At 46.7% G+C, this 25,603-nt stretch overlaps 1 protein-coding gene across 4 annotated transcripts in view; it reads right to left on the reverse strand.

The window, feature by feature from the left end:
- Positions 1-16,539, reverse strand: part of CORO1C (coronin 1C) — a 65,023-nt gene extending 48,484 nt beyond the window's left edge. The window contains exon 1 of one of the 4 annotated variants that reach the window (XM_077917683.1): positions 16,428-16,539. Coding sequence is in view for 1 of the 4 variants with exons in the window: in XM_077917682.1 (XP_077773808.1) it covers positions 14,744-16,094 (1,351 nt within the window). In the remaining 3 variants the exon portion in view is untranslated. Of the gene's footprint in view, positions 1-10,748; positions 10,794-11,062; positions 11,163-14,743; positions 16,354-16,427 lie in introns of those variants that run through there. The other 3 variants (XM_077917682.1, XM_028701676.2, XM_028701675.2) reach the window with 3 other exon arrangements.
- Positions 16,540-25,603: the final 9,064 nt, after the last annotated feature.

Here is a 25,603-nt window from a genome sequence, read left to right on the forward strand (position 1 = left end):
TGAGAACAAGTCCCCAAGGAGAGGTGAGCAGCTAGCTGCGTATTCTGATGCCAGAGTTGAACATGGAAAGAGAAGCACATACAAACAAGCTTTGCTAAGTGTGAGGGAGTCTTTCCTTAAGTGCCTGAATTTTTCCAGGCCTTGTAAAGTGAGGTTTACTAAGAGCAAAATGATAACAGAGCAACTGGAGGCCACCTTAAAGCAGCGCAGCAGTTCTTAACTGCTAAACATGGCTCAGAGAAAATTCAGCTCCATAAACTCTCACCCAGTCCACTGAAGACTCGGCTCAAAAGAAGGGTGTTCCTTAAAATTCAGAGACTATGAAATGCAAAGGGCAGAGAAAGCCCACCACTCCCACACTGCTCTGGGCAGGCTGGAGAGAGGAGGGTCTGCTGCCACACAGGGCCCCAATGCACTCGCCAACTGCACAGGCGATTGACAGGCAGCTGCTGGCAGTGTTTCTCCCAAGAGTAGACAGTGCAAGACCCAGAAATGGGGCAGAAGCAGAGAGCAAGCCTAAGCCAATTCAACAGATAGTTAGGGGCCTGATCCAGGTGTCTCTGCTGAACTAGCCTGAAGCTGGTTCACCAAAATTTTTTTTAAAATACCCCCCCACACACTTTTTATCCTGGTCAAGCATTGGGGTTTGGGGTACAGTGGTAGCTCTGTGCTCCGTTCAGCCCCACTGCTCCCCAGCAAGGAATCTGGAATGATCCCTTACTGAGCAGTTGCAATGGGAGTGAGGCACCTTTGGCCATGAAGATGTTCCTCGACTACTACTTCCATCATCTCTGCTCATGCTGGATGGGGCTGGTGGGAGTTGGACTCCAATATCTGGATGACCGCAGGTTCCACACCCTGGTGTAAGACATTAGGAACATGGGAACCTTCCTTATTCCAGATCAGACTATTGGTCCATCGATCCCAGTAGCTCTGCTGATTACTGAAGTTCTGGAAGGCCGTCATCTGCAGCCTTAAGGGAGGATCCAAGGGACAGAAGCTGGGGCATTTGCACATGCTCTATGATAGTTATCCGCCACCCCTGTGGCAGCAATTCAATGAAAAGAGAACACATTGAATTGTTGCACAAGTCAGTAAATCGCTTCAAATTGTTAACTGTGCAAACCCCCACAGTATTAACTTCTCCAATATTGCCACTGTAAATTACAGTGGTACCCCGCAAGACGAACGCCTCGCAAGACGGAAAACCCGCTAGACGAAAGGGTTTTCCGTTTTGGAGGCGCTTCGCAAAACGAATTTCCCTATGGGCTTGCTTCGCAAGACGAAAGCCCATAGGGAAATCTCCGGGACAGCGGGGAAGCGCAGCGCGTCTTCCCCACTGTCCTCGGACCTCCTCCAGCCGCCCGGCATCGGAACGAAGCTCCGAAGCCGGGCGGCGGGGCGGGAACGCCTCCTCCCGCCACCCGGCATCAGAACGAAGCTCCGAGGCCGGGCGGCGGGGCGGGGCCGCCTCCTCCCGCCGCCCGGCATCGGAACGAAGCTCCGATGCCGGGCGGCGGGGCGGGGACACCGCCTCCCGCCGCCCGGCTTCGGATGGCTTTCCTGAAGACTTGGGGTGGGAGGAGGGTTTTCCTTCCCACCGCCAACATTCAGAATGCTGTTCTGAATGTTGGCGGTGGGGAGGAAAAACCCTCCTCCCACGCAAGCCCCGGGAACAGAGGAAAAGCGCTGCACGCCTTCTCCTCTGTTCCCGTACCTGTCCTGAAGGCTTGCGGTGGGGAGAAAAGCCCTTCTCCGCACCGCCAGCCTGGCAAGCGGTTTCCCTAGGAACGCATTAATTGATTTTCAATGCATTCCTATGGGAAACCGTGCTTCGCAAGACGAAAAACTTGCAAGAAGAAAAAACTTGCGGAACGAATTAATTTCGTCTTGCGAGGCACCACTGTAGAGCACAATTTCTAACTACAGGATCACTCTTCTGCCCTACAGTGCAACCTGTAGTGGGGAACCAAGAACTGACTTCTAGATATTTCAGTCTTATAATTTTACTTCAAATCCCTCACTTGTGGTACCAATTATAGCCTCTCTAACATCTGTTTTAACAAATGCTTTCAAGATCAACACTTCCTCTCTCTTGTACAGATGTTCTTTATCTTCAAGCTTAATCCCTTTTCATCCCAGAGGCACTGTTTTGAGCTACTGAAGAGCACTATCTTAATCTAGAAGTATCTGTTGTCCACACAACTCAACATTAGTGTCAGAATAAGCCCATTTACAAGATGCAAAGTCAGAGGGGGGAACATGACTCAAAGGACATTTGCTGTAATTATGGACAGTAGTTGAGGTGGTTCTGCACATAAGAAAAAGATTCCCAATATAAGATGACTTGTCACGTGACTTTTTATGCAGGGAACCGCTTTCTATCAAGATCATTAAGCACAGTCATACCTCGGGTTACAGCCGCTTCAGGATGCATTTTTTTGGGTTGCAGACCTCCAAAACCCAGAAGTACTGGAATGGGTTACTTCCGGGTTTCAGCGGTCGCGCATGCGCAGAAGCGCCAAATCGCAACCCGCGTGTGCGCAGACGCGGGCTGCGACCACTGCGGGTTGCGAACGTCCATCCCGCATGGATCACGTTCGCAACCCGAGCATCCACTGTACACTGTGTTGTTCTATACAAACTGAGGGCAAAACTACCTCACATACTCCTGCAATGAAGCTGGAATCATCTGGAGGAATTTAGGATTCATGTTTCAATGAGCAAAATGTGACATTCCCAGCCAAGTAAAAAATCCCGACATGCAGAGATAACATAAAGATATTATAGTATTGAATATTCAGAAAGTTTCTCAACCAGGCTTCAAAGAAATCAACCCCCGTTTCTTGCTGAAAACCCCAGAAAGCGAGGGAATTGTTTGAGAGACTGAAGTCAGAACACTTGCAACATCCTACACCTTTCATTTATTTTATATAATATTTTATTAAATTTTCTTTCAAACAGTCAGAAATATACAGAATAAAGAAAAAAGAAAAGAACAAAGAGAAAAAGAAATATATAAAAAACCAACTTTCCAAAATATTTTTACCATTCCAACTGGACTTCCCCACATCTTCCGAACCCTGCGTTCTTTGCAATAAAAACATCAGCAATTTGTTACCTTATTTCATGTCTTACTGTATCTTTCAAATATTATGTTTCTAAATTCAAAATACTGTATCTCAGTTATTTGTACCTTAAAATAAACATAATCTAGTTATTTCATGTTTCCACCTCGTCTTTCTTATAACTTAATTTTCAATTCACCAAATCGAGTTGCTGAAGCTAAAGTTTCCAAATCATGCACATTCTTAACATTCATACAACTTATAGTGTTTTTGCAAATAGTCCTTAAATTTTTTCCAGTCCTCTTCCATTGTTTCCTCTCCCAAATCTCGGATTCTGCCAGTCATCTCAGCCAGTTCCATGTAATCCATCAATTGCATCTGCCACTCCTCCAGTGTGGGTAAATCTTGTGTCTTCCAATACTTTGCGATAAGAATTCTTGCTGCTGTAGTAACATACATAAACAAAGTTCTATCCTTCTTTAACACTTTCTGGTCTACGATGCCAGACACCTGGTCAACATCCTACACCTTTCAAAGGCCAATTTCAAAGGACAAGTCTGCACAATTTTACAATTGCTCATCTAGATTGTGTTCCAAAGTCTATGAAGAGATACATCTTTAAATGGCACTGAAATCAAAGAATGAAGCCACTAGTAATACGTCTGAGGGAAGGGATTTCCATTAAATGGGGTCCACCACAAAGACAGTCCTATCTTGCTCTCATTGCACTGGACAAAAAGGAGGGCCTCCCCTGCAAATCTCAGTGAACACTCTTGGGACAGAGCGCTCTCTGTGCTGTGAACCACTTATCTCTGGATAATTTCCAGCTTTAATTACATCTACTATATATGTGCAACTGATCAATGTTAGAGACATGTACATGATTCATGTTCAGTTTTTTGCAAGTTCAGGACATCACCTGCCAATTAATGGTGCTGGTACATGAATGGTGGGATTAGGAGATTTGCAGGGGTGGGAGTCATCTCATGCTCAGTATCAGACTGGTTGCTATAACTCAGGGTCAATAGATAGAAGAACCTGTTTGTTTCTTCCAAAATATTAGTCCTGGTGTTCACAAGTGCTGTCTGCATGGCATGATGTTTTTTGAAAGAGAATTTCCATGCAACTTAACTCTTCTCAAATGCCAGAAGATTCCATCCAAGGGCTCATAATCCCTCCTTTAGACACCTGATTATACTCCATTTTAATCGGTTTAGGGTTTGTGCTAGCATTATTTTAATTTCATTGCTCCTGCTTTTTAAATGGAATTATTGCAGGGGAGGAAGGCTTGCATCAGTGAAGAAAGGGAAAACTAATTACATTAGTAGAGATTAAGCTCACTGTCAAATCAAATACCCATGGCTCCTTAATCAAAGGACACCAAGGGCCAGCTGGAGGATGCTCTTGCCACACTCTGACCAGATGCATTCTCTGCCCCCACCAGAATGAAGGTTTCCTAAAAATTCACTGCAACAACTCCCTGCAAATACAGTGCACACTCCCAGTGTATGTTATCACATATATGAGACACGCAGGCTTTGTAGTTCGTTAAACATAGCTAGGAAGCTGCAAATATCAGAACACGGTTGCAAGTCTTGATGCCAACAAATTTTCCATCCTCCGTAAGATTTACTACTTTTAAAATCTGTTGCAATGCAAAGAATAATGAAGATCTTCTTAGTCCTCTTTTGCAGCCCTTCATCCTGACAAAAATGTCAGGATGAAGCTTAGCACTTTTTGAAGCAGTCCTCAAGTACAGGAGTATTCTTCCCACCTAACAATCCCACAATGTTGTTTATCCAGCACACAAAGAACTGCATTTCCCTCCTCACACTTCTACATTTTCTCTGTATGCTACCTTGCTTTCACTCTGAATCAGACATACCTTGTTACGCAGGATTTTTACCTTGACTCAATAATGGCTTCTTCTGAAAGCCACAGGTAAAAGAGAAGTGTACTGAACAAGAGATCTCACACTAAACTCAGATACTTGTTGCAGGACAACCCCACCATCTATTGCCCACCTATGTAAACAACACAGGTCTCAAAACCATTGTTACACTATGCAGGTAAGCATATCACAAACGCAAACTACTGAATTGTCATGGTTCTCAAAGAACCACAAGAACTGCAGTTCTGCAAAGGAGCCTAGTCAAAATATTATCCCACCTTCTTTACAACTATAGGTCCCAGCCCAGAATTATCTGCTGGTATACATTTCTGTTGTGCACTAAGGGAGCACTCTAGAATGGTGCTTGGAATACGGGGTAAGACCTCCCTAGATGGCAGCATCTGCAACATGGCAACCCAGCCTTTGCCAATGAGTGTTCTCCAGATGCCTCAGACTACAATTCCCATCACCCCCAGCTGGTGCGGGATTGGGACTGATGGGAGCTGTAGTCCAAAATGTCTGGACACTATGTTGGCAAAAGCTGCAGCAATGCAATGTAGCTTCTGTTAGAAAAAGTGCACAGCTCAGTTTTCAAAGCAAATCAAAAGTTAAACTGGTCCTTTTTTTAAGTCAATAGAAGTGCAAGATAATTTTTAAAATGTGTTTTAAAACAAAGCTCCAGGCACTTTTAGTGAGGCAAATTGTCGTGTAATGCTCAAATGATTCCTTCAATTATGTGATTATTAAAAATGTCCAATTTTAACATGCATGCAATAAATATGCAGTTATTAAGCACCATTCGTTTCTCCCTCGCTTCTAGCCTATATCACTATGATGCAATATTAATTTCTCTGGCCTTACATTTCATTGCAGCTACTCCCTGCCTCGTGCTTGGATGCAGCCCAACTGTGACAGATGCAATAAGCATGAAGATTTAACTCGAAAAATCCAATGATGTTTGAAAAGGCAGTTCATCAGAAGACAGAGCAATCCCAACACAGTATGTATGGGGAAGCACCAATGTGGATTGCAGTTCTCCCACTCAAAGTCTACAGCCATCCATTAAAAATTTACGATTATGTAGCAAGACACAAAAACGCATGCAGTCAGGTGTGTATTTGGGGATTTTTGCACTTTGATCTTTTACCTCTGCAAACACAGCCTTTGAAAAACATGAAGTAACAAAATAACATCAGCAAGTTATATATAGCAACCTTTTTTACATAAAAAGATAAGCTATATTGCCCCAATTTGTTTTGTTCCCCACCTCCAGCATACCTAGACCACCCCCCTGCTTTCCTCCATGGGTCTACCCTCAGTCAATTTATCATCACAGTTCCCTTAAGCCAGAGACTCAGGTGTCCCATGTGCCACCTCAGCTTTTGACCACCTTTGCACTCTGCTTACAAGTTCTTTCTCAACCAATTTATTGTATACCCAGAGGGAGCAGACTGTTCATGAATTTGCATCCAACCCAAGTGGACACAGCAGCCCAGGAGAAATGGGAGGGGGCGGCACTGCATGGGTATTACCACATCCCAAAGTGAGCCTGCAATACCCCCCCTCCCCACCTCCTCTTTGGAGTTCTAGGACTTGCACTTTAATGTGCAACTCACTGAGCGTTGTAAAATGTAAAATGTTTTTAGCCCATGTTTTTAAGCTGTGGTTTTATAAACGTTTGTTGTTTTAGGTTTTAATATATTTTAGATCCTGATTGTAAATTACCTTGTTTTATACACAAAAAGAAATGTTTTCAAAAAAGGGAGTAAGCAAAGCATTAAAGTCTGGCATCTGCCACATGGATGGAGAGGGAAACATACATGGGTTGTGCGAAGGGATCATGGGGGTCACAGATGAAGAGCACCCTCCGCGTGGGAAGGCCCTTGCAAGCAGATGAGCAGATGGTTACCATACCATCTCTGAACCAATCAGAGAAAAAATAGGCACACAGAGCAAACCTGCTCTATTGTACATGCAGAGCAGCTCAACTTTATGATGACCTACTAGGCTAGTCAGTTTTATTTCTATGTCTAGTCAGCTTGCAGCTGATTTCTTCATCATTTTCTTATACATTAGTACAACGATGCATATGCTTGAGAAAGGTAATTAGCTTACATTTTGTGAGTTAGAAAATCCATATAGCATTTCACAAATGGTAAGAAAAGCTTCTAAGAATTAAGAATTACTCCACTTTCAATGAAAGTCGCATCTTACAGAGGCCCATTTTCCATGCCAAGACAAACCATAGTTAACGGCTTACTGTGTATGCACAGACCTGACCACTTTGTTTCGCCCACTTCCCGCACAGAAGAAACAAGCTAGGATCCCAGCTGTAGTGTTACACCTGAGTCAGAGTGGTATATGGTGATCAAGAGTGTTGGATTAGGGTCAGATAAAAAAAAAAAGGAGGGAGAGAACCATGTATGCATGCCGCCCCCTTTGAGGACAATTCAGAAATTACAGCTGGTGCAAACCTCAGTGGACAGATTGCTGACCAGTACAAGATGGTCTGAGCATATAAAACCAATTCTGGCATGACTGCAATGGCTACCAATTTGCTTCAGGGGTCAATTTAAAGTGCTAGTTCTGACCTCTAAAGCCTTATGCAGTTTAGGACCGCAATAAGCCGAGGACCACCTCTCCCTGCACTCACCATCTGAGCTCTTTCTCTGTGTGCCCTCTCAGAGGGAGGTGCAGATGGTGGCAACATGAGAACGGGCCTTTTCAGTGGTGGCTCCCCACTTTTGGAATGCTCTCCCCAGGGAGGCTTGCCTGGTGCCATCATTGGCTACGTTTAGGTGCCAGGCAAAAATGATTCTTTTTAAATGGACTTTTGACCTTTAGCTCAGGAGAGTTTTAGATATTGTGGCCTATATATGTATAAGTTTTTGTTTTTGTTTGGTTTTAATTTTTGTATTACATTGTAAGTCGTTCTGAGCTTATTTCTCTTTAAAAGTATGACTTACAAGTGCAATAAATAAGTATAAATAAATAATGTAATAAAAATAGCAATCAGTAAGCAATGAACAAACCTTAGCTACAGATTGAGATTTCATTGGAGCAAAACAATCCACAATCCCTGCTTCAGATATAACTCTGAGGTAGAAACTGACTCTCCTGTATGCCAGCGAGGAAAAGTAAAGAAGCTGAAGTTGTCCTTCATGGTAGGCCATTATCTATGGCTTACCATTAACATGTGAATAAGGTAAGAACAACATAAAAGCAGGTCCCAACCCCGAGGATCCTACAAATGACATTTTGACAGAAGGAAACAGGGCATGGAGAGAAAGGCAGAACCAAAATATGCAAATAATTAAGAGTTATGTAAATTTACAATACAATCCCATGATTACTTTGTGTGAAGACAAAGAAATGCTTCTGTGTGACAGAGGCAGAACTGCTCAACATCTACCTTACCTCTGTCTTCACCCAAAAGGAGAGTAATGCCCAACCTGGTGATAGAATGATAAAGAAGGCAAGGAGAGAGCTGCATTTCAATAGGGACAACTTAAGCAGGAAGAACCTGCTGCACAAATATAAAATGGGGAACATCTGGCTTACTAGCAGTACATGTGAAAAAGATCTAGGGGTCTTAGCAGACCACAAGTTGAACATGAGTCAACAGCGTTATGCGGCAGCAAAAAAAGCTAATGCTATTCTAGGCTACATCAACAGAATGTTCCCATCAAGGGAAATCATAGTACCATTCTATGGTTAGACCACACCCAGAATATTGTGCCCCGTTCTGGATGCCACAATTTCAGAAGGACATTGACAAGCTGAAACCTGTGCAGAGGAGGGTGACCAAGATGATCAAGTGTCTGGAAACCAAGCCTTAGGAACGGCTGAGGGAGTTGGGAATGTTTAGCCTGAAGAAGAGGAGACTGAGAACAGATATGATAGACATCTTCAAATATTGAAAGGGCTGTCACATGGAGCAAGCTTGTTTTCTCCTGCTCCAGAGGGTAGGACCCAAACCAATGGATTCAAGTTACATGAAAGGATATTTTGAGTAAACATCAGGAAGAACTTTAGGACAGTAAGAGCTGTTCAGTAGTGGAAAAGACTCCCACGAGAGGTGGTGGACTTTCCTTCCTTGGAGGTTTACAAGCAGAGGTAGATGGCCACCTGTCATGTATGATCTAGTTGAGGTTCCTTGGTGTCCCTTCCAACGCTGCAATTCTGATTCTATGAATTATGACCTGCTGGACTCCACTGGACTTACAGCCCTAGCATGCATGGCAGGCACAGTCATCTACCCTTCCCCCTTCTTCTTAGACATCATGTTCCACTGCATGCCACACACATTGTATGCAACTGACTAATATTTTCCCCTCCTCAAAAATAGTCAACAATCTAAAGAACAAAAGAACTGTATTCCATCCCACACAGAAGTGCTCACATTATTCTTAGTCATAAAATGTGCAATACTGAGGAAGAATTACAGTTTGCACCTCGACAGATTTCTTCTCCGCAAAAGATGCCCATTCTTTGAGCAGCAGACTCAGCTGCCTAGTCCAGCCCTGCAACAGAGGTATCCCATGCCAACTGAAGGCATTTATTGCTATCTTCTAAAAACACTTCCCCCCACATACAGAATATACTGCTGTATTCTTCCGTGAGGTATTTGAAGGAGACTTTTATCCGACTGCAAGCCTCTCTCAAGGGTTGCCGAGCAGTATGTGACAGCTTCCTTCTTTAGAAGGAATCCTATCTACAGAAGACAGCCATTATGAAACGCTCTTCAGAGTTCCTAAAATTTCTCTTTACACTTCATTTAACCCATGATTTCCCAGTATTCAGCTGTGAAAATTGCACACGCACAATTTCCCCAAACAGAAAAGCAAATTTCCTTGAGAATTCCTTTTTAACCACTGCTGCGGCGCTGCTCTCCCTCAACCATCACAGGGAGACATACCCCACCCCAAACACCTGCAGCCCCGCATAAATGGGCATCCTTCTTGTTCCCCTGACCTCTCCACAGTTTGCAACAGAGCACCAAACACCTGCCTGCAGCTTGGGGAGCACCCTGCCCTAACCAGCAACTGGCTCTCCCCATGACCTAACCCTCCCCTCCCTCCGCAATTAACTGCTGCCATAAAGCAACACACCCAGGTCCCTCCTCCGTCACCAGCACCCAAGTCTCAACTACACCCTGCTGACAACCCCCCCCCCCCAAACACAGAAACATCATCGCCTGCACCTGAATGATACACCTCCCTCCCCAAACTGGAAAGCTTCCCACCACCGTTTATCAGATTCCTGGGCTGCCTGGACTTAGCACCTTGAGTTGTCTCTCACATGAACAAACCTTTATGTCCCCCTCAGCTGTTCCTCCCCAGTCACCCCACATGCCTTCCCTTCTCGCCCATCCACGGTCTCACCGCTCACACAACCCCCAGGCCTCTCATCCTAACCCCACATCTGCAGCCCCCACATCCCACTAAACCCGACACCCTCAAGACACCTCTGTTTCCAAAGAAGCCCAGGCTCTTTCCCTCCCCAGCTCTTTTAAATGGCATCTCACTGCGGCTTACATAAGCTGCTTCAAGAGCCCCTTCTCTTGAGTCAAAAGATGGACATTATTTGAACAGAACCACTCGGACCACCTGACAATTCCAAACCTCCTCTTCCCTTCTCCAATTCCAAACCTGGCATGCTCTCACCTGCAGTTACAGATTTATAAATGTATATTTTGTGTATCAGACACGCAGCATTTTTTTTAATGAGGAAGATGCAAATGTCTCTCTTTTTTTAGCCTCCCCCCACGAGACCCACATATGCCATACCGATAATCTGTTGTTCTTCTTTAAGCGCAAACAAAAATGCCTTGTTTTGTGCAGGCACTGGAATCTGCAGGAAGATAGAAAGTCATGCCCGTTTCCTTGGGCGGCAGGAGGGCAACCTGGGGGGCGGGCGGGGGGGGGAAGGGGAGCCCCGCCGACCTCCCGCCGCTTTCCCGGGGGGCCTGGATCGGAGCCGGCAGCGAGGAAGCGGCCCCCGAAGAGCGACGCGCGTCGCCGGGCACCAAGAAGCGAGGACCCCCCCCCCCGAGGGACACGCGAGCGCGCCTGCACACGGACACGCGTCCGCCTCCCCTTACCTCGCCCTCCGCCGCCGCCGCCCGCGCGCCTCCTTCCTCCTCGCCCGACTCCGACTGACTGACGGACACGCGCGAAGACCGGCCGTCAGGGGGCGGGACCGGTCCACGCCCCGCCCCCGACCACGCCCCGCCGCGCCCTGCGCCGCCCCGCCCACTCGCGTCGCCTCAGCCAACCTCATGTCCCGCCCTCGCGGAGGGGAGAGGCGAGGCAGCCAATCGCCGCGCAGCGCGGGACGGAAGGCGTCCAACCAGCGTCTCTCGCTGGAAAGGAGAAGGGCGGGGCTGGCGCGGCGCGAGGGGAAGCGAGGAGAGGCGCGGCGGGGGGGGGGAGCGAGCGCCGGGCGCGGGCACGCGCCTCCCTTGTCCGCGGCCCCGCCTCCCCGCTCGCTCCCCCCCCGCGCTCGCACACGCAACTCCCCATTCTCACGTGTCCGAGTCAGACTCGTGTATGGTCCCCGGACGTGGCCTAGATCTCTTTCTTCCCTGAGACCTTCGAGCGAAGGGCTGGCTTAGGAATATGGTTCATAAATGAATATTTCTAAGCAGTAGATACGTTTTAATCTATTTCAAATATTGTGGGGTTGTGTTTTTTGCAAAGACCTTTAGCGCTCTAGTCCTGCACAGTCTGTGTAGTTATTCAGCAAAGAGCAGCGCTTTTGGAAAGATGGGTTGGGGTAAAATTAAAAGAGACTCTTAGAGTATTATTTTTTTAAAAAACCATTTGGTAAAGGGGATGGCATCGTGTACATTGCCACTCCAAAATCCCTAAGTCTTCCTAAGCTGCCTTTGGCCGGAGAGCTGCTCCATCCCTGGGCTTGCCCTTTCTGCAGCCGGGCCCCAGGCCCAAAGAGGCTGGCCGGGCAGGGCTTGCCTTGGGCTTCCTCCCTTCTAAGCCGCGAGAGGACCACCATCAATAAGACCAGCAGTTCATAGGCACCCTGCATACTGCAGCTGATCTGATTGCAAAGCAAAAACCTCTTCAGCCCTTGTTCAAAGCTCTCTGGTTTGGGGTTGTGAAGAACCCCCGCAGCAGTTCCACTTTGGGGCCTGTCATCTGCAGGGCAACTACCTTTAATTGTGTTAATACTGGGAGCCACTTAGGAGGTCTTGGACTACAGGAGTGCCTATATAACCTTTCAAAATTAGATTTAAAATAAGCAAAATGCCCCCCAAAGTTGGCTTATATTTGCTGGAGTCGTTGTCTCATTCAGGTGGACACTGACCCTGGCCTTCAGTACCTCCCTCTCCTATGTCTAGGGAGATTGGGTTAGGGAAATCGATAGCAAGAATCATAGTTACAGTCGTGTGACTTGCTGTTGCATTCAGCTTTTGACCATTAAGGGGAGCTATAGAACTGGAGTACTATCAGGGCTGAGATCTAGCTTTTAAAAAGAGGTGGTGGTGTGGGAAAATCACATGTGATTCGTGAATATTAGCCATTTATGTACCAATGAAATGCCTATCATTGCAAGAGGGCAGCAACAGAGGATTACAAAGGATGAAAGAGGATTTCTCAGGGATGCAACATCCATTGACGCTGCCCCCTCCCAGGCACCCCAGCTCACCCCACCGCCAACACGGAGGAGAGCCAGCAGCCAGCTCAGTGGCTACAGCTCAGTGGCAGGGGTTGAAAGTCCCGGCTTCAATCTCTGGTGTTCTCTGGTAGATTTGGGGAAAGACTCATGGGCATAGCGGGGGGGGGGGGGCAGCTATCCCTATCAATAAAAATAAATACATAAATACATAAATACATAGCCAACTGAGGTTCTCCCCCCAACAAAAGGCCTGCCCCCACTAACAAAAACCCTGGCTACACCCAGGGAAAGACTCCTGTCTCAAACTGCAGAGGAGCTGCTGGTCCATGTAGACAGGGGCTGTGGGTCATTAGACCCCAAGAAGAGCCCTAGCATTCCCAGCTCCCATTTGCCACAGCCAGTGTTGCCAATGTGCAGGCCTGATAGAGCTGTAGTCCACAGCCTCTGGAGGGCACAAAATTGGGGAAGGCTGATTTAAGGTGTGGGCACAGGACATTGGTTATCAGCAATTACGCGGGTGCAGGCACATCCTGAGACTGGAAGAAAGTTGCTTAAGGCCATTCCTCTGACCTGAGCCCTGTAGGTTCAGACCAATTTCTCCTGGCAGCAGGGGCATACCTAGGGGGTTGGCTATGTTGCCCCCTGCCAGGGGCGCAGGCCCAGGAGGGCACAAAAACCGTGCATCCGCTCTCTAGCTTGGAGTGTCTAGGGCCCGCCCACCCACCTGCGCACTCCCTGGGGGGCTGCCCTGCTGCTCTGGGTGCCTCAGCAGAGAGGGAGGGGCTCTGAGACAGCTCCTTTCCAGGGGCACAAGGGAGCCTAGGTATGTCTCTGCGCGGCAGCAAATTCTTTTGCTAATTTTGCCCAAGACCACTATGTGCTGTCTTCTCTCATCACCAAGGCAACTGAAGGGGGGGGCACCCAGTTCTGCATATGAGAACCCAAGTATCAAATGCTCAGAATAATAGAACATCTGTAGCATCCCAGCTACAAACTGTGTGATGCTAAATAAATACCACATTGGGGAAATTCTAGTTGAAAGCAGACAGTCCATCACTTCACATGGGCTTAGTATTGCAAACAGGCTGTCAGCAATGGATTTTTTAAACAGATTTTCTGTGGAAAGGGTAAATGCAGAAGGCAGGAACATGGGCTGGCATTTTATAGAAATACAGAGAGCTGCCTTCTGCTGAGTCCGGCCGCTGGTCCATTGAGCTCAGAACTGTCTGCACTGACTGGCAGGGGCTCTTGGGGAACAGGGATCTCTCCCACCCTCCCTGGAGATGCCATGGGGGGGTAACCAGGGACCTTCTGCAGGAAAGCAGGTGCTCTGCCACTGAGCTCAGTTACATGGATGCTGCAAAAATGTGCTGGCCTGAGGAGGAGCGTCCATCCCACAAGATGCTTATGTGGAAGCTGCACTGAGAGTCACACCATGGGACTAAAAGGACGGGATGCAGCTTTGCAGTCAGCTCCTCAGCTGAAACAAATAAAAATGCCTCATTTGCTGAGTCCACCAGACATAGCAGAAAAGTGGGCCAGAGGTTTTGTCCGCCTGCAGGGCTGGTGTCATCAGGCCAGAGTTTGAGGACTAAAGTCTTGGGCTCAGTTCAGCAGAGTGAGCAAGAACCCACACACACACACACACACTTTGCAGTTAGCCAAGAAATACATACTCTGATCTAATATGGGTGAGGGCAAAAGGCCATCAAGTCCAGGTGCTAAAATTTAACAGCCCTGTGAAATTCCCAGTCCTTTGCAGGTTTAAGCAGTACTATGGTATTGCTGGTTTATTTGATTTATTTTCTCCCTTCCTTGATATTTAACTCACATCAGTGATTTAACTCACATCAGTGGTCCCAGCTTTCTTTCCTGGTCAACTTCACAGGCAAAGCACACAAACAACCTCTCTCTTCTCTCCCAACCCAACCCACAAATTTATTCCTTCCTGCTGCTGGACATTCATTCTGAAGCAGAACTCTGTGCCACTTCAGCAATTTTTGAACACCTGCCGATCTGAATACGAGATGCTCTCTTACCTGTTCCGTGTTCTTCTGCTCTGAGACCAAGATGGCAGTCAAGAGTTTTTTAAAATGCTCCTCCTTAGATAGGCAATCCTGCCCCAGTCACAGTACCCCTGTCTCACCTTTCCGAGCAGGTGGGGCAGCCTTCTCCCCTGCCGGCTTCCGCTTCTCAAACGTCTTCTTCATGTCTGCCACTCTGAGGGCTTTTTCATCCTCTTGTTTAGTTTTCCTTTGTTCCTGCAGCTGACAACATTCCCCATTTTCTGGGGGCTTTCCTCCAGTGGTTTTGCTTCTGCCACTTTCGCTGGTCCTGTGAGAGGGGTTTTGCAGGGTCACCACCATGACTGCCGTGGCTGCCGTGGGCTTGAGGTTCTCTGCTGCTTCTGCCCCTTCCCCAGGGCTTGGCAAGCCACCTGCTTGGCTGTTTGACTCAAAGCCCAGTTCATTGCAGGCCCCGAGGTCTTCCCCACTCTTGCGGGGTTGGCTTCTCTCCCTGGGATGTCTTTCAGCCTCCCCCCAAACCAAAGCAAGGTTTGAAGCTGCCAGCAACTTTATCTCAAGGCCCTTGCCTCCCTTATCGCTCCCATGAACCTCCCTTGCTGCCTCTTCTACACCAGTCAGGGTAACATGACTGCAGCCGATTGCTGCTCTCTCAGGCCAAGAGGCGCAGCTCGCCATCTGCATGTGGTCTCCACTTTGCCCATTGGGAAGAGCAATCAGTGGGCCTCCAGTTTCCCCATGGTTTCGTAGCGGAGGGCCTTCCATCTCTCCATTTCTTGGCTCCTCTGGAGAATCCAGGGAACTCAGGAAGCCAGCCTTGGTTTCCTCGCCAGGGGAGTTCAGCATCAGCTTATTCACTTGCCTGTTCTCAGCGCTGCTCTCTGAATCTGAGCGTGTCAGCTGCCTCCTCAATACCCCCTGGAAAGTGCTAGTCATATCTGCCCTCACAGCCTCCCTTCCTAAACTTTCTTGACTGCCAAAGTTATTTATTTGAACCAGTGGCCAACTGCACGCTGTCATTTCCCTTTTCCTTTCAGATTCTGGAAAGTCGAATGGGTGGGTTTCGCCCTCTTGGGTCATGATGCTGTGCTTGCTTTCCTCTAGCCTGTACCAGAGAGCCGTGGTCTTCCTGCCTTCTGCATCTTCTGAGCGCTGCCTTTGGAGCACCTGCACAGAGGCTGGACTTTCCAGGCCCTTCCCATGCGCAGAGAGGAGGGGCTCCCCTGCCAGCTGCCCCGTGGAAGCTGCCTCACCTGTGGCTCTCTTCATCTGCAGGTGTCTTGTGGAGACATGAACTCCACAGACTCCATCCCTGGGCCTGGTCCCCTCACACACCATTTGCTCATCAGTTGGCAAAGCCAAGCCATCACATTTCACCTTTGACGTTTTCCTGGTGTGGGGAGCCTCTTTCCTTTTTGTGATGCTCTTGCTGTCGAGTGAAGACCCCGAGTGCTGCCACGCAGGGGCTTCCATGGCAAGCAGCACACCACCTGGATTACCTGGGGCAATGCCTGTGCAGTCAAGACCCCAACAAAATCGGTTCCCCAAATGTCATTCAGTTCAGAATCCTCCACATCAGCTTCCCTTGTATTTTTTTTTGGGGGGGGGGAGGGGGACAGACGATGCACCCACAAGCCCACCAGTAGCTTGGAAACCTCTCTCTGTGGATCACCAGAAGCTCTATTATCAACATTAACAACATCCAGGGTGGGTCACCCCTTGGAGAGTCACAGCATGCGTTTCTCTACCAGAACAGGACACACAAATATACTAAAAGAAAATGCACAACATGGATTTTTCCCCCACCTGAGCAAAAGACACATCCAAAAGTCCAGTGGATTCCAAGCCGCAAACTTCTTTGTCACAAGGCTGCATTACATTCTAGCAAATGCCTTTCTCCTTCCCAAGAGCAGGTTGCAAGAAGCTTTTCCAGTGATTTGTCTTTTGGGACCAACCTCACAATGACGATTCACAGCCCTCCCTTTGCAGTCATTTATGGTCAAGATGGTTAGATCTCTACACATCTGAAACTGGCCCTTTGCCCGTGGCTTTTTGGAAAGACTGAAAAGCAGAGGAGCCCACACATGGGTGCTCTTCCGGCTAGGTACTTCTGGTTTGTTTGATTTTTAAAGATGACCTCCCTTGTCCCAATCCCCTTTTACGCAGACACCCCTTCCTTAGATGGTGTGTCACGCAGGCAGTGTAAGACTGGACCTTGCTCTGGCTCCCAGTGATCAGAAGGAGGGGGGAGAAGGCATTTTTCAGGCAAGGAGAGAGATTGAGCCTGGAACTGTGTTGCAGAGATGTGTTACTGCTAAGCAAATGGCTGTGCCATCAAAAGTGTACAGGAGATAAACAAAGAGCCTGGCAGCAGCCTTGGAAATAAGATTCCTCATGGATGCCACACTTACGAGGAAAAATGCTGAGCATTTGCAAAGCCTTTCCTGCAGTATCATCCCTTTGGAGCAATGCTCTGCTGATAATAAAGTCCTTTAAATCTATCCCAAAGGAGAGTGTTGCTGTTGTTGTTGCTGTTGTTGTTGTTAAAGCTCCAAAGATCAGCTGGTTCGGTGCTGGACACCTTCAGCCCACGAGGGGGCAAGGCTGTGTGCAATGGCTGCTGTCCAGACCCCCCCCCAAAGGCCTCCCTCCACTCCTCGCCTTTTATGGCTTGCTAGGGATGAGGCTTCCAAGACTCCCTTGCAGGGGCAGAGCAGAAACACAAGCGTCTTGGCAGGGGGTCTGGCTGCTGCTGTTTGGGGAAGCCAGGCTGGTTCTCTGGCCCCCAGGTCTGCATCTGGGCCGGGCCCAGCAAGCAGAGGACCCCCCCCCCCTTCCCCTCTTCATGGGACGTGATGGCGATGACAAGCAGGGTCTTGCAGCAATACGCCTCAGTGCCTCCCCAGCTCCTGCTCAGCACTTTAGTCAGCTTGGAATGAAAAATGCCTCACAGCAATATTTGGAGGTGCTTTGGGGGGGGGTCTAAGGAGGGGCGAGTCTCTTCTTTCGCACCTTCGCCTTCACTTGCTTAGCTAAAGCAGTTTGGAGATGACTCCAAACCCTAAACCAGAGTATTGCTATGGCGTTGGCGTTGGTGTCAGTCTGGACGACACCCCTGGTTCTCTTCCATACCTATGGTCCTGTGAATATGAGACTAGAATCAATAAACAAGGAATCTTGCTAACCCAGCTCAACCAGTTCCTTGGTCAAGGGCCTCAGCATCTTCTTCTTTTTATAAAATATTTTTATTGTTTTACATAACAAATTTCAGTTTAAACATATCATTCACCTTCACATTTAGGATTCTCAGAATCCCTTGACTCCCCCCCCCCCACTTCTCTGGTTTCATTGTCAATCCCTTTTCTCTCAGCTTATCCCCCCCCCTTCCCAATTTGTTATACCGTATTGGCCCAAATATAAGCCACACTCAAATATAAGCCGCACCTTTAAAATTCAAGGGGGTGGGGAAGATAAGAAAATATCTGAATATAAGCCCTTAAAATACAGTACCCTTAAAATTCTGCAGGCACTCACACCCGTTCTGTTTTACCATAGGTCTGTTTTAGCAGCACTATCGTAAAAGCCAATTTTTGTAAGGTTGCGAATTTAAGACGCACTTTAACTTTTCACAGTTGGAATTTTTGGGGAAAGTGAGGCTTATATTCAGGCCAATACAGTATCTATTATTAACTTTTTCCATTATATTTTGTCTTTTACAAGTATTACTCTAATCCTGCCAAAGTTTTTGTTTATAATGTTCTCTTAAATAGACTATAAATTTTTCCCATTCCTTCCTAAACTTCTTCTCATCCTGGTCTCTGATTTTCCTAGCCAATTTCGCCATTTCAGCGTAGTCCATCACCTTCATCAACCATTCCTCTGGTTGGAACTTTACCTTCTTTCCATCTCTGGGCCAGTAGTATTCTCGCTGCCGTCATCGCATACATAAAAAGTCTTTTCTGCTCTCTCGGAATCTCTGTACCAAAAATACCTGAGTTTATATGAAAGTTGTTGTCTTGCCAAATGGAAGGTGGTTCTTTTAAAATGAGATTCAGAGGCAATGCAAACACGAGTGAGTGAGAGAGAAGATTTTATAGATTTTATTCTAAACAGCAAGCATTATATCCATTACCAAGCAAGCACTTCTATCTGCCACTGGGAAGCCCTCAAGAAGTGGCGAAGTGACACCCCCAGGCAGTCTTCAGTTTTTGTACGACCCTCTGGCCATCAGTTTGTGCGTGTAAAGGTAAAGGGACCCCTGACCATTAGGCCCAGTCATGACTGACTCTGGGGTTGCGGCGCTCATCTCGCTTTATTGGCCGAGGGAGCCGGTGCTTCTCCCAAAACTATGCCCAACATCATCCGATTTATAGATAGCTAACCTGTGTGGCTTGCCTGACTGCCTACAGATTACAGTGGTACCTCGCAAGATGAATGCCTCGCAAGACGGAAAACTCGCAAGACGAAGGGGTTTTCTGTTTTTCGAGGTGCTTCGCCAGACGAATTTCCCTATGGGCTTGCTTCGCAAGAAGAAAGCCCATAGGGAAATCTCCGGGGACCTCTTTTAAAATGCTGGCGGTCGGGAGCAAAGACTTTCGCCCACCGCCGGCCTTCAGAAGAGGTCCTGGACCTCTTCTGAAGGCCGGCGGGGGGCAAAAGTCTTTGCTCCCCCCCGCCTGCCTTCCCGGGACAGTGGAGACTTCTCCGCTGTCCCGGGCGATCTTAAAATGCTGGCGGGCGGCAGCGAAGCCTTCGTTGCCGCCCGCCAGCATTTTAAAATCGCCCCAGGACAGCGGAGGCTTTGCTGCCACCCGCCAGCATTTTAAAATCGCCCCAGGACAGCGGAGAAGTCTCCGCTGTCCCGGGGGCTTTTAAAATGCTGGCGGGCGGCAGCAAAGCCCTCCTGTCCCCGGAGCTTGCGGGGCGGGAGGTGGGGAGAAGGGCTTTTCTTCCCACCGCCAGCCTTCAGAACAGCCTTCTGAAGGCTGGCGGTGGGAAGAAAAGCCCTTGTCCCCCCCCCCCCAGCCTTCAGAAGAGGTCGGGGGACAGACTGTCCCCGGACCTGGTCTGAAGGCAGTTTCCATAGGAACGCATTGATTGATTTTCAATGCATTCCTATGGGAAACTGTGCTTCGCAAGACAAAAAACTCGCAAGAAGAAAAAACTCGCGGAACGAATTAATTTCATCTTGCGAGGTACCACTGTATTCATGAGCCACCTCTCCCAGTGCCTCACTTTCTTCAAACAATGTCTAACATCAGATAAGGTGAAGGTACCCAGCGCTATCACTTCCTTCCAACAGATTAGGACTAGGAAATTAAAGGCTGTTCTTCAGCCATCAAAGAGCTTAGAGAGGAGGAAAATGAAGGAACAGGGGGCAGGAATAGGGCAAAACTCATCAAAATACAAATATCTTCTGGATAGATTGTCCATATGTTCATATGTTGCAAGCTTGTATACGTCTTCAATCCAATCGTAGAAGGGAGCCGCCACATTTTTATTTTTCAAATTCATCAATATGTCTTTTTGCTTTAGTTAGGGGCATGGAGACTCCATTCATATTGTCCTTTTGTAAGGTTCCATGTACTGGGTATATAATTCAAAAGGATATTTTGCTCTGTAAATGTAAGGTTATTCCATACAGTTCTGTTGATAGTTTCAGTTACCTTCTGCCAAAAATCTTTCAATATAGGACAAAGAAAAAACATATGTTTTAGAGAAGCATTATCCCTATTGCATCTCCAACTGTTAGATACCTTAGATAGCCCTTTTTAAAACAAATGTAATGGGGTCCAATATATTCCAAATATTATATTTTTGTTGTATGAGCCTCTCTTAGTTTATAGCAGGCCCTGCTAGAGAACCACAGACCCTATTTGGTAAAATACAAAATTTCCAGTACTGTCTTGGTTTGACGCAGAGTGCAGAAAGCAAAATCAGCTAGATCTTTTAAGGACAGACAAATCTGATGATCAAATTAGGAGTTTCTTAGCCCGGCAAAGTGCACATAAGAACGTCTTGAGAAGGAAAAAGGAGTGTTATGCTAATACATTTTGGAAAGATATTTGTCAGGAAGAATGACAAATATTTATGGGGCCTTGTAGCACGGGGACTGAAGCAAACATGACTGATGGTAGAGGACCAAACCCCATGGCCAAATGGGTTTCGCACTTCAGCAATATGTAGAACAGAAAGTCTGAAGAGGGTCCAGCTGCAGCCTATGGAAGAATGAATAAGGCAGCCTATTTGGCTCTGTTGTAGAAGCAGAAATAAGAAGTCTTCCTGGACTTGTGGCCCCACATGAAATGTATATAATAAATGACACAACAGTCTTTTTAAAAAAGAAAGAAAATAAAACCATGACAATAAATGTCTAAGGCAGCTTTCTGAGGGGAGGCGGGTAATGCCTTGTGGCATTCTGCCTGTTTCCTGTCCAGAGCCCTTTAAGGACTGAGGGATGCTGATAATGTTTCAGGTTTTTTTCTTGCATGTTTCATTGCTTTCAAATTATTTTATTACTGTATTTCATTGTTAAAAAGCACTCTAAGATTATTGCTGAATTGCATTGCTATGTATATTATAGATCAATAAGTGAATTTTAAATGGTTCCAGGAGGCACCAGCTGGCCATCCCTGCGGGGGGGGGGGGTTAACAGGATGGCGTTGCTGCACTTGCTGCTGCTTGGGGAGGGCACCGGGACACCCCCAGAAGTGTCAGCAATACTTCTGCATCAGCTGGAGCCCAAGTAGTGCAAGACCCCAACAAGAGTTTGTGGGCTAATTCTCCCTTGATCAGTTCAAGAACAAGAAGAGGAGAGGGGGAAAGTCCCTCTCTGCCCAGTCAACTAAAACATATTTGGCTGCTGATTGTTGCCTGGCTTTGCCATGGAAACCTTCATAACAGGATATAAACTGTTGCGCACACACAGAGTAAAACTTGCCAGCAGTTGGATACATGGAATATCCTAGGTTTTATGATGCTGTCTAACAATGGCTGGTGAGAACAGTGTTTTTACTCCCCAGTGCAAAACAAAACAAAAGAAAAAATGCCTTCAATGATGCAAAAGTTCAACTAGCTTCTGCATCTGCTAATTCTGCGGATTACAGAAGAACCCTTGAATCAAGGTTTATTTAGAAATCTGTTTTGGTTGTGTTTTTTTTTTTAAATGAAAGACTCATGAAGGTTTCCTTTTGTTTGGGACTTTTTAGTTTAGAGAAATGGTGAGTGGGAGGCGACATGATTTTTGCATGGCATGGAGAAGGTGGACAGATAACACCCCCCCCCCCCAATAACAGTAGAACTCATGTATATCAAATGAAGCTGAAAATTGGAAGATTCAGGACAGATAAATGAAGTTTTCTTCATGCCATTAAGCTATGGGGCATGGCTCCCCCAGGAGGCAGTGATGGCCACGAACTTGGATGGCTTTTAGAGTATTCATAGAGGCCACCAATGGCTACTTGCCACGATGGCTCTGCTTCTGAATGCGAGTTGCTGGAAACCACAGGAGGGAAGAGGGCTCTTGGGCTGCTTGCTGGTTTTCCACAATAGGGATCTGTTGGGAACAGGATGCTGGACTAGGTGGGCCACTGGCCTCATCCAGCAGGCTCTTCTCAGGCTCTTACGTTAACAGCAGATGTCAGCAGAGATCAAACCTGGGACCTTGTGCTTGCAGAGCCTGCACTGACCTTCTGCTCTGCTTCTCTCCATCCCCAGGTCTTCACCCCGCTAGGCGAAGGTGAACACACACCAAAGGGGGCTACTTGCTCTGTGGAACAACAGCAAAGAGCAGCCTGTACAGCTGGCCAAAGCCCAGAAACATGTCAACTCCAAAAGGTAATTCAAAGCGTTCCTCATTTCAGCTGATGACTTTTAAATGGTCAGTAAGAGACTGGCAAAGCCCAGGGCAATCCTTGGGCTTGGATTGCTCTGCTAAGATAAACACTGAGAGTATCTATCCTTCCAGCATGAGGAGAATTTCAGGCATTCCAAAAAACCTCACCCAGGCCCTGGAGACAAAGGCTGGCTGGTCGCCTTTAAAGGCAAAATTTGGTAGGGCTCTTACAGGGCAGACTCCCTGTGAGATGGAAACAAAGCTGACTCATCCCGAAATTGTTACAAGTAGGTTTTTTAATCCCATGATTTACAGCTAAAGAGTCAAGAATGCCAGTTGTTTATTCTGGCTAGAGTCTAGACACACTTTCAAATGGGGTTCCACACACGTTGAAGTACACTGGTGTTATGTGAAAGTAACACAACAGGTTCTATGCAAGCGCAATGCATTCCCTTTTAGCTTCATTGTTGTGGCTGGAGTGGCTTCAAAAGCGGGAGGTTGCATCAGAACTGGACCCCTTTGGGCACCAGCTGTTGATGTGGCCGCCACTCTCAGGTCACAAACAGTGCAAATGAGGCAGACACATGAAATCACTATTAAAACTGCCCTCTCTCTGAGATCAGGCAAAAATGAATGTAGAAGCCCAGTTGGTTAGAGCAGGGTGCTGATAACGCCAAGGTTGCAAGTTCAATCCCTGTCTGGACAGCTGCATATTCCTGCATTGTAAGGGGGTGGACTGGATGATCCTCAGGGTCCCTTCCAACTTTATGATTAGATTTTAACTAACTGCAGAGGAAGCAACCAAGATGATCAAGAGGCTGGACCCCAAGCCTTATGAGAAATGGTTGAAAGAGCTGGGTATGTACAGCTTGGAAAAGAGGAGAGAGACTGATAGGTGATATGACACTTGATACTTTATCAACTTGGTCATCCTCCTCTGCACACGTTCTAGCTTGTCAATATCCTCCTTAAATTGTGGCACCCAGAACTGGACACAGTGTTCCAGGTGTGATTTGGCCAAGGCAGAACAGAGTGGGAATATGACTTCCCTTGATCTGGACACTAGACTTCTGTGGATGCAGCCTAGAATAACTTAACTTTTTTTTTGGTTGCTGTACCACACTGTAGACTCAAGTTAAGCTTGCGGCCTACTAAGATCCCTAGATTTTTTTCACATGTACTACTGACAAACCAGGTGTACTGCATCTTATATTTATGCAGCTGGTTCTTCCTGCCTAAGTGTAGAACCCTACTGAAATTCATTTTGTTAATTTTGGCCCAGTTCTTTTCTATAGCTTTCTTTTCATGCTGCCAGTATGGTTGCATGTGGGCTGGTACAGTAACCTTTCGTTGTAGGCTTCTTGGCTGGGCTGCTAATCTGCAGTGCCCATTGTTGCAAAACATGCTTTCAAAGGCAGACAGTGCAGAGGGGAATTTTCATTCCAAGGACTGCAAACAGGCAGTTTGTAAAGAATTTTTTATTATTTGTTTCCTCATGAGAAGCACATAATACAGTACACTTTTACTAACAAGTAAAAAAAAGTGCATATTGCATCCCCTACTGTGAATGTAGTCATACATACATACATACATACATACATACATACATACATACATTCTCACACACACAACACAGTGTACATAGGTGGGTTTGGTTTTTTAAAATAAAAAACAACCCTAGAATAAAAAAAGATGTATATTGTACCAGGAACATATTTGTCAGCTTGAATTATTTCACACATTGATAAGGCCAGTTCAGATGGTGATGGGCTTTGCTAACAGTGGACAGTTGAGGTTTTGGGGGGTGAGCTTAGCTCTTGGATGCAACTTATGAAGTGTCATGGAGCAGGTGCCTTTCTATTAGTAATGGCCATTCTTTGCCCTTCAAAACATAAACCCCCCCTTTCATTTGCTCTGCTCTCCTTTACCACGTCTGGTGGTGGGTGTAGCGCACCAAGTGTGGGGTGCTAACTGGGACTGTCAATATCTGGACCAGCCAAGATTTTACGAAGAAGCAGCTCCATCTATGGACTTCCAATTTATGCTTCAATGAGCCCATCAATGTACATTGGCAACACAAACGATAAGCTGACTTGGACTGCAAAACAGAAGAAAAAACAAGAATCAAAATGGGGCCATCTCTTTTAAAATGTTCAGGAAGAGCATAAGCTGGAGGAAGTAAAAGGTCTCCATTTGTGCATTTCAGATTTTAGGCTGGGACATATGTTGGCAGGGAGCACAGGCTCCAGGAGATCCACCTGGTGGAGAGGACAAATTCCTTCCGTCTTTGAGATGCCTTGTGGAGTCCCTGCCTGCCTTTGGCGCTGCATAGATTAATCCAACAAGTGTGCAGTGTGTGTGGAAGGAGGGTCTTTGTATAAGAGCTTTTTCTTTTTAAAAACTCAAAACCACTGTTGACAATTTCTCAAGTAGCAAATGGGACGTCAACAAGCCATTCCAAATGACAAAAGTAACTTCAGGTATGTAAGCATGATGTCAACTAAAAGTATTATAGACGGAGCTCTATGGGCACCATGAACATCAGAGGTACCAAGACAAATAAGAGTAAGAACTTCACATAAATACACAGTATTTGTAAACTATCCACAAGGCACTCAATTTAAAAAGAAAGTAAAAGAAGTACCACCAGCTACCATGCCATGCATCTAAATAAGCTAGCAACCTCCTGCGGATTTAAAAAATAATAATCTTTGAAATGGTACGCTATGGGCTAGATGCTTGCTATTGGCTTAAAGACCTTTGCATGTGTGGTTTTTTTTAAAAAGGACAATGTCAACCTGAGATATACTAAGCAAGGTTGTACCCCCAGTTGAACTTTTCCAGGGTAAAATCAAATATTGCAGTCTTACATATGCAATAAAGAACTATTTCGGCCATGAACTAAATTCTTAACAATTAACTCCCTGGAAATGAGAGGATAAACAGGACAGGAGGAGGAGACAGCAGCCCCTTTCATGAGTCAAAATAGAACTCTTCAGCAGGGCTGCTAAGGTTTGGTTTAAAAAGTGTATTGGTAAGCTGTGCTGTGCTCTTATTCTCCACTGGGCAGCCTTAAGGGCTTCCAAGAATGTATATTGCTGTAAGTTTTAAGTTCTATATTGCAAATAAGCATTAGAATGACAGGGTG

The sequence above is a fragment of the Podarcis muralis genome, chromosome 13, assembly GCF_964188315.1.
Source record: "Podarcis muralis chromosome 13, rPodMur119.hap1.1, whole genome shotgun sequence".
Lineage (NCBI taxonomy): Eukaryota > Metazoa > Chordata > Lepidosauria > Squamata > Lacertidae > Podarcis > Podarcis muralis.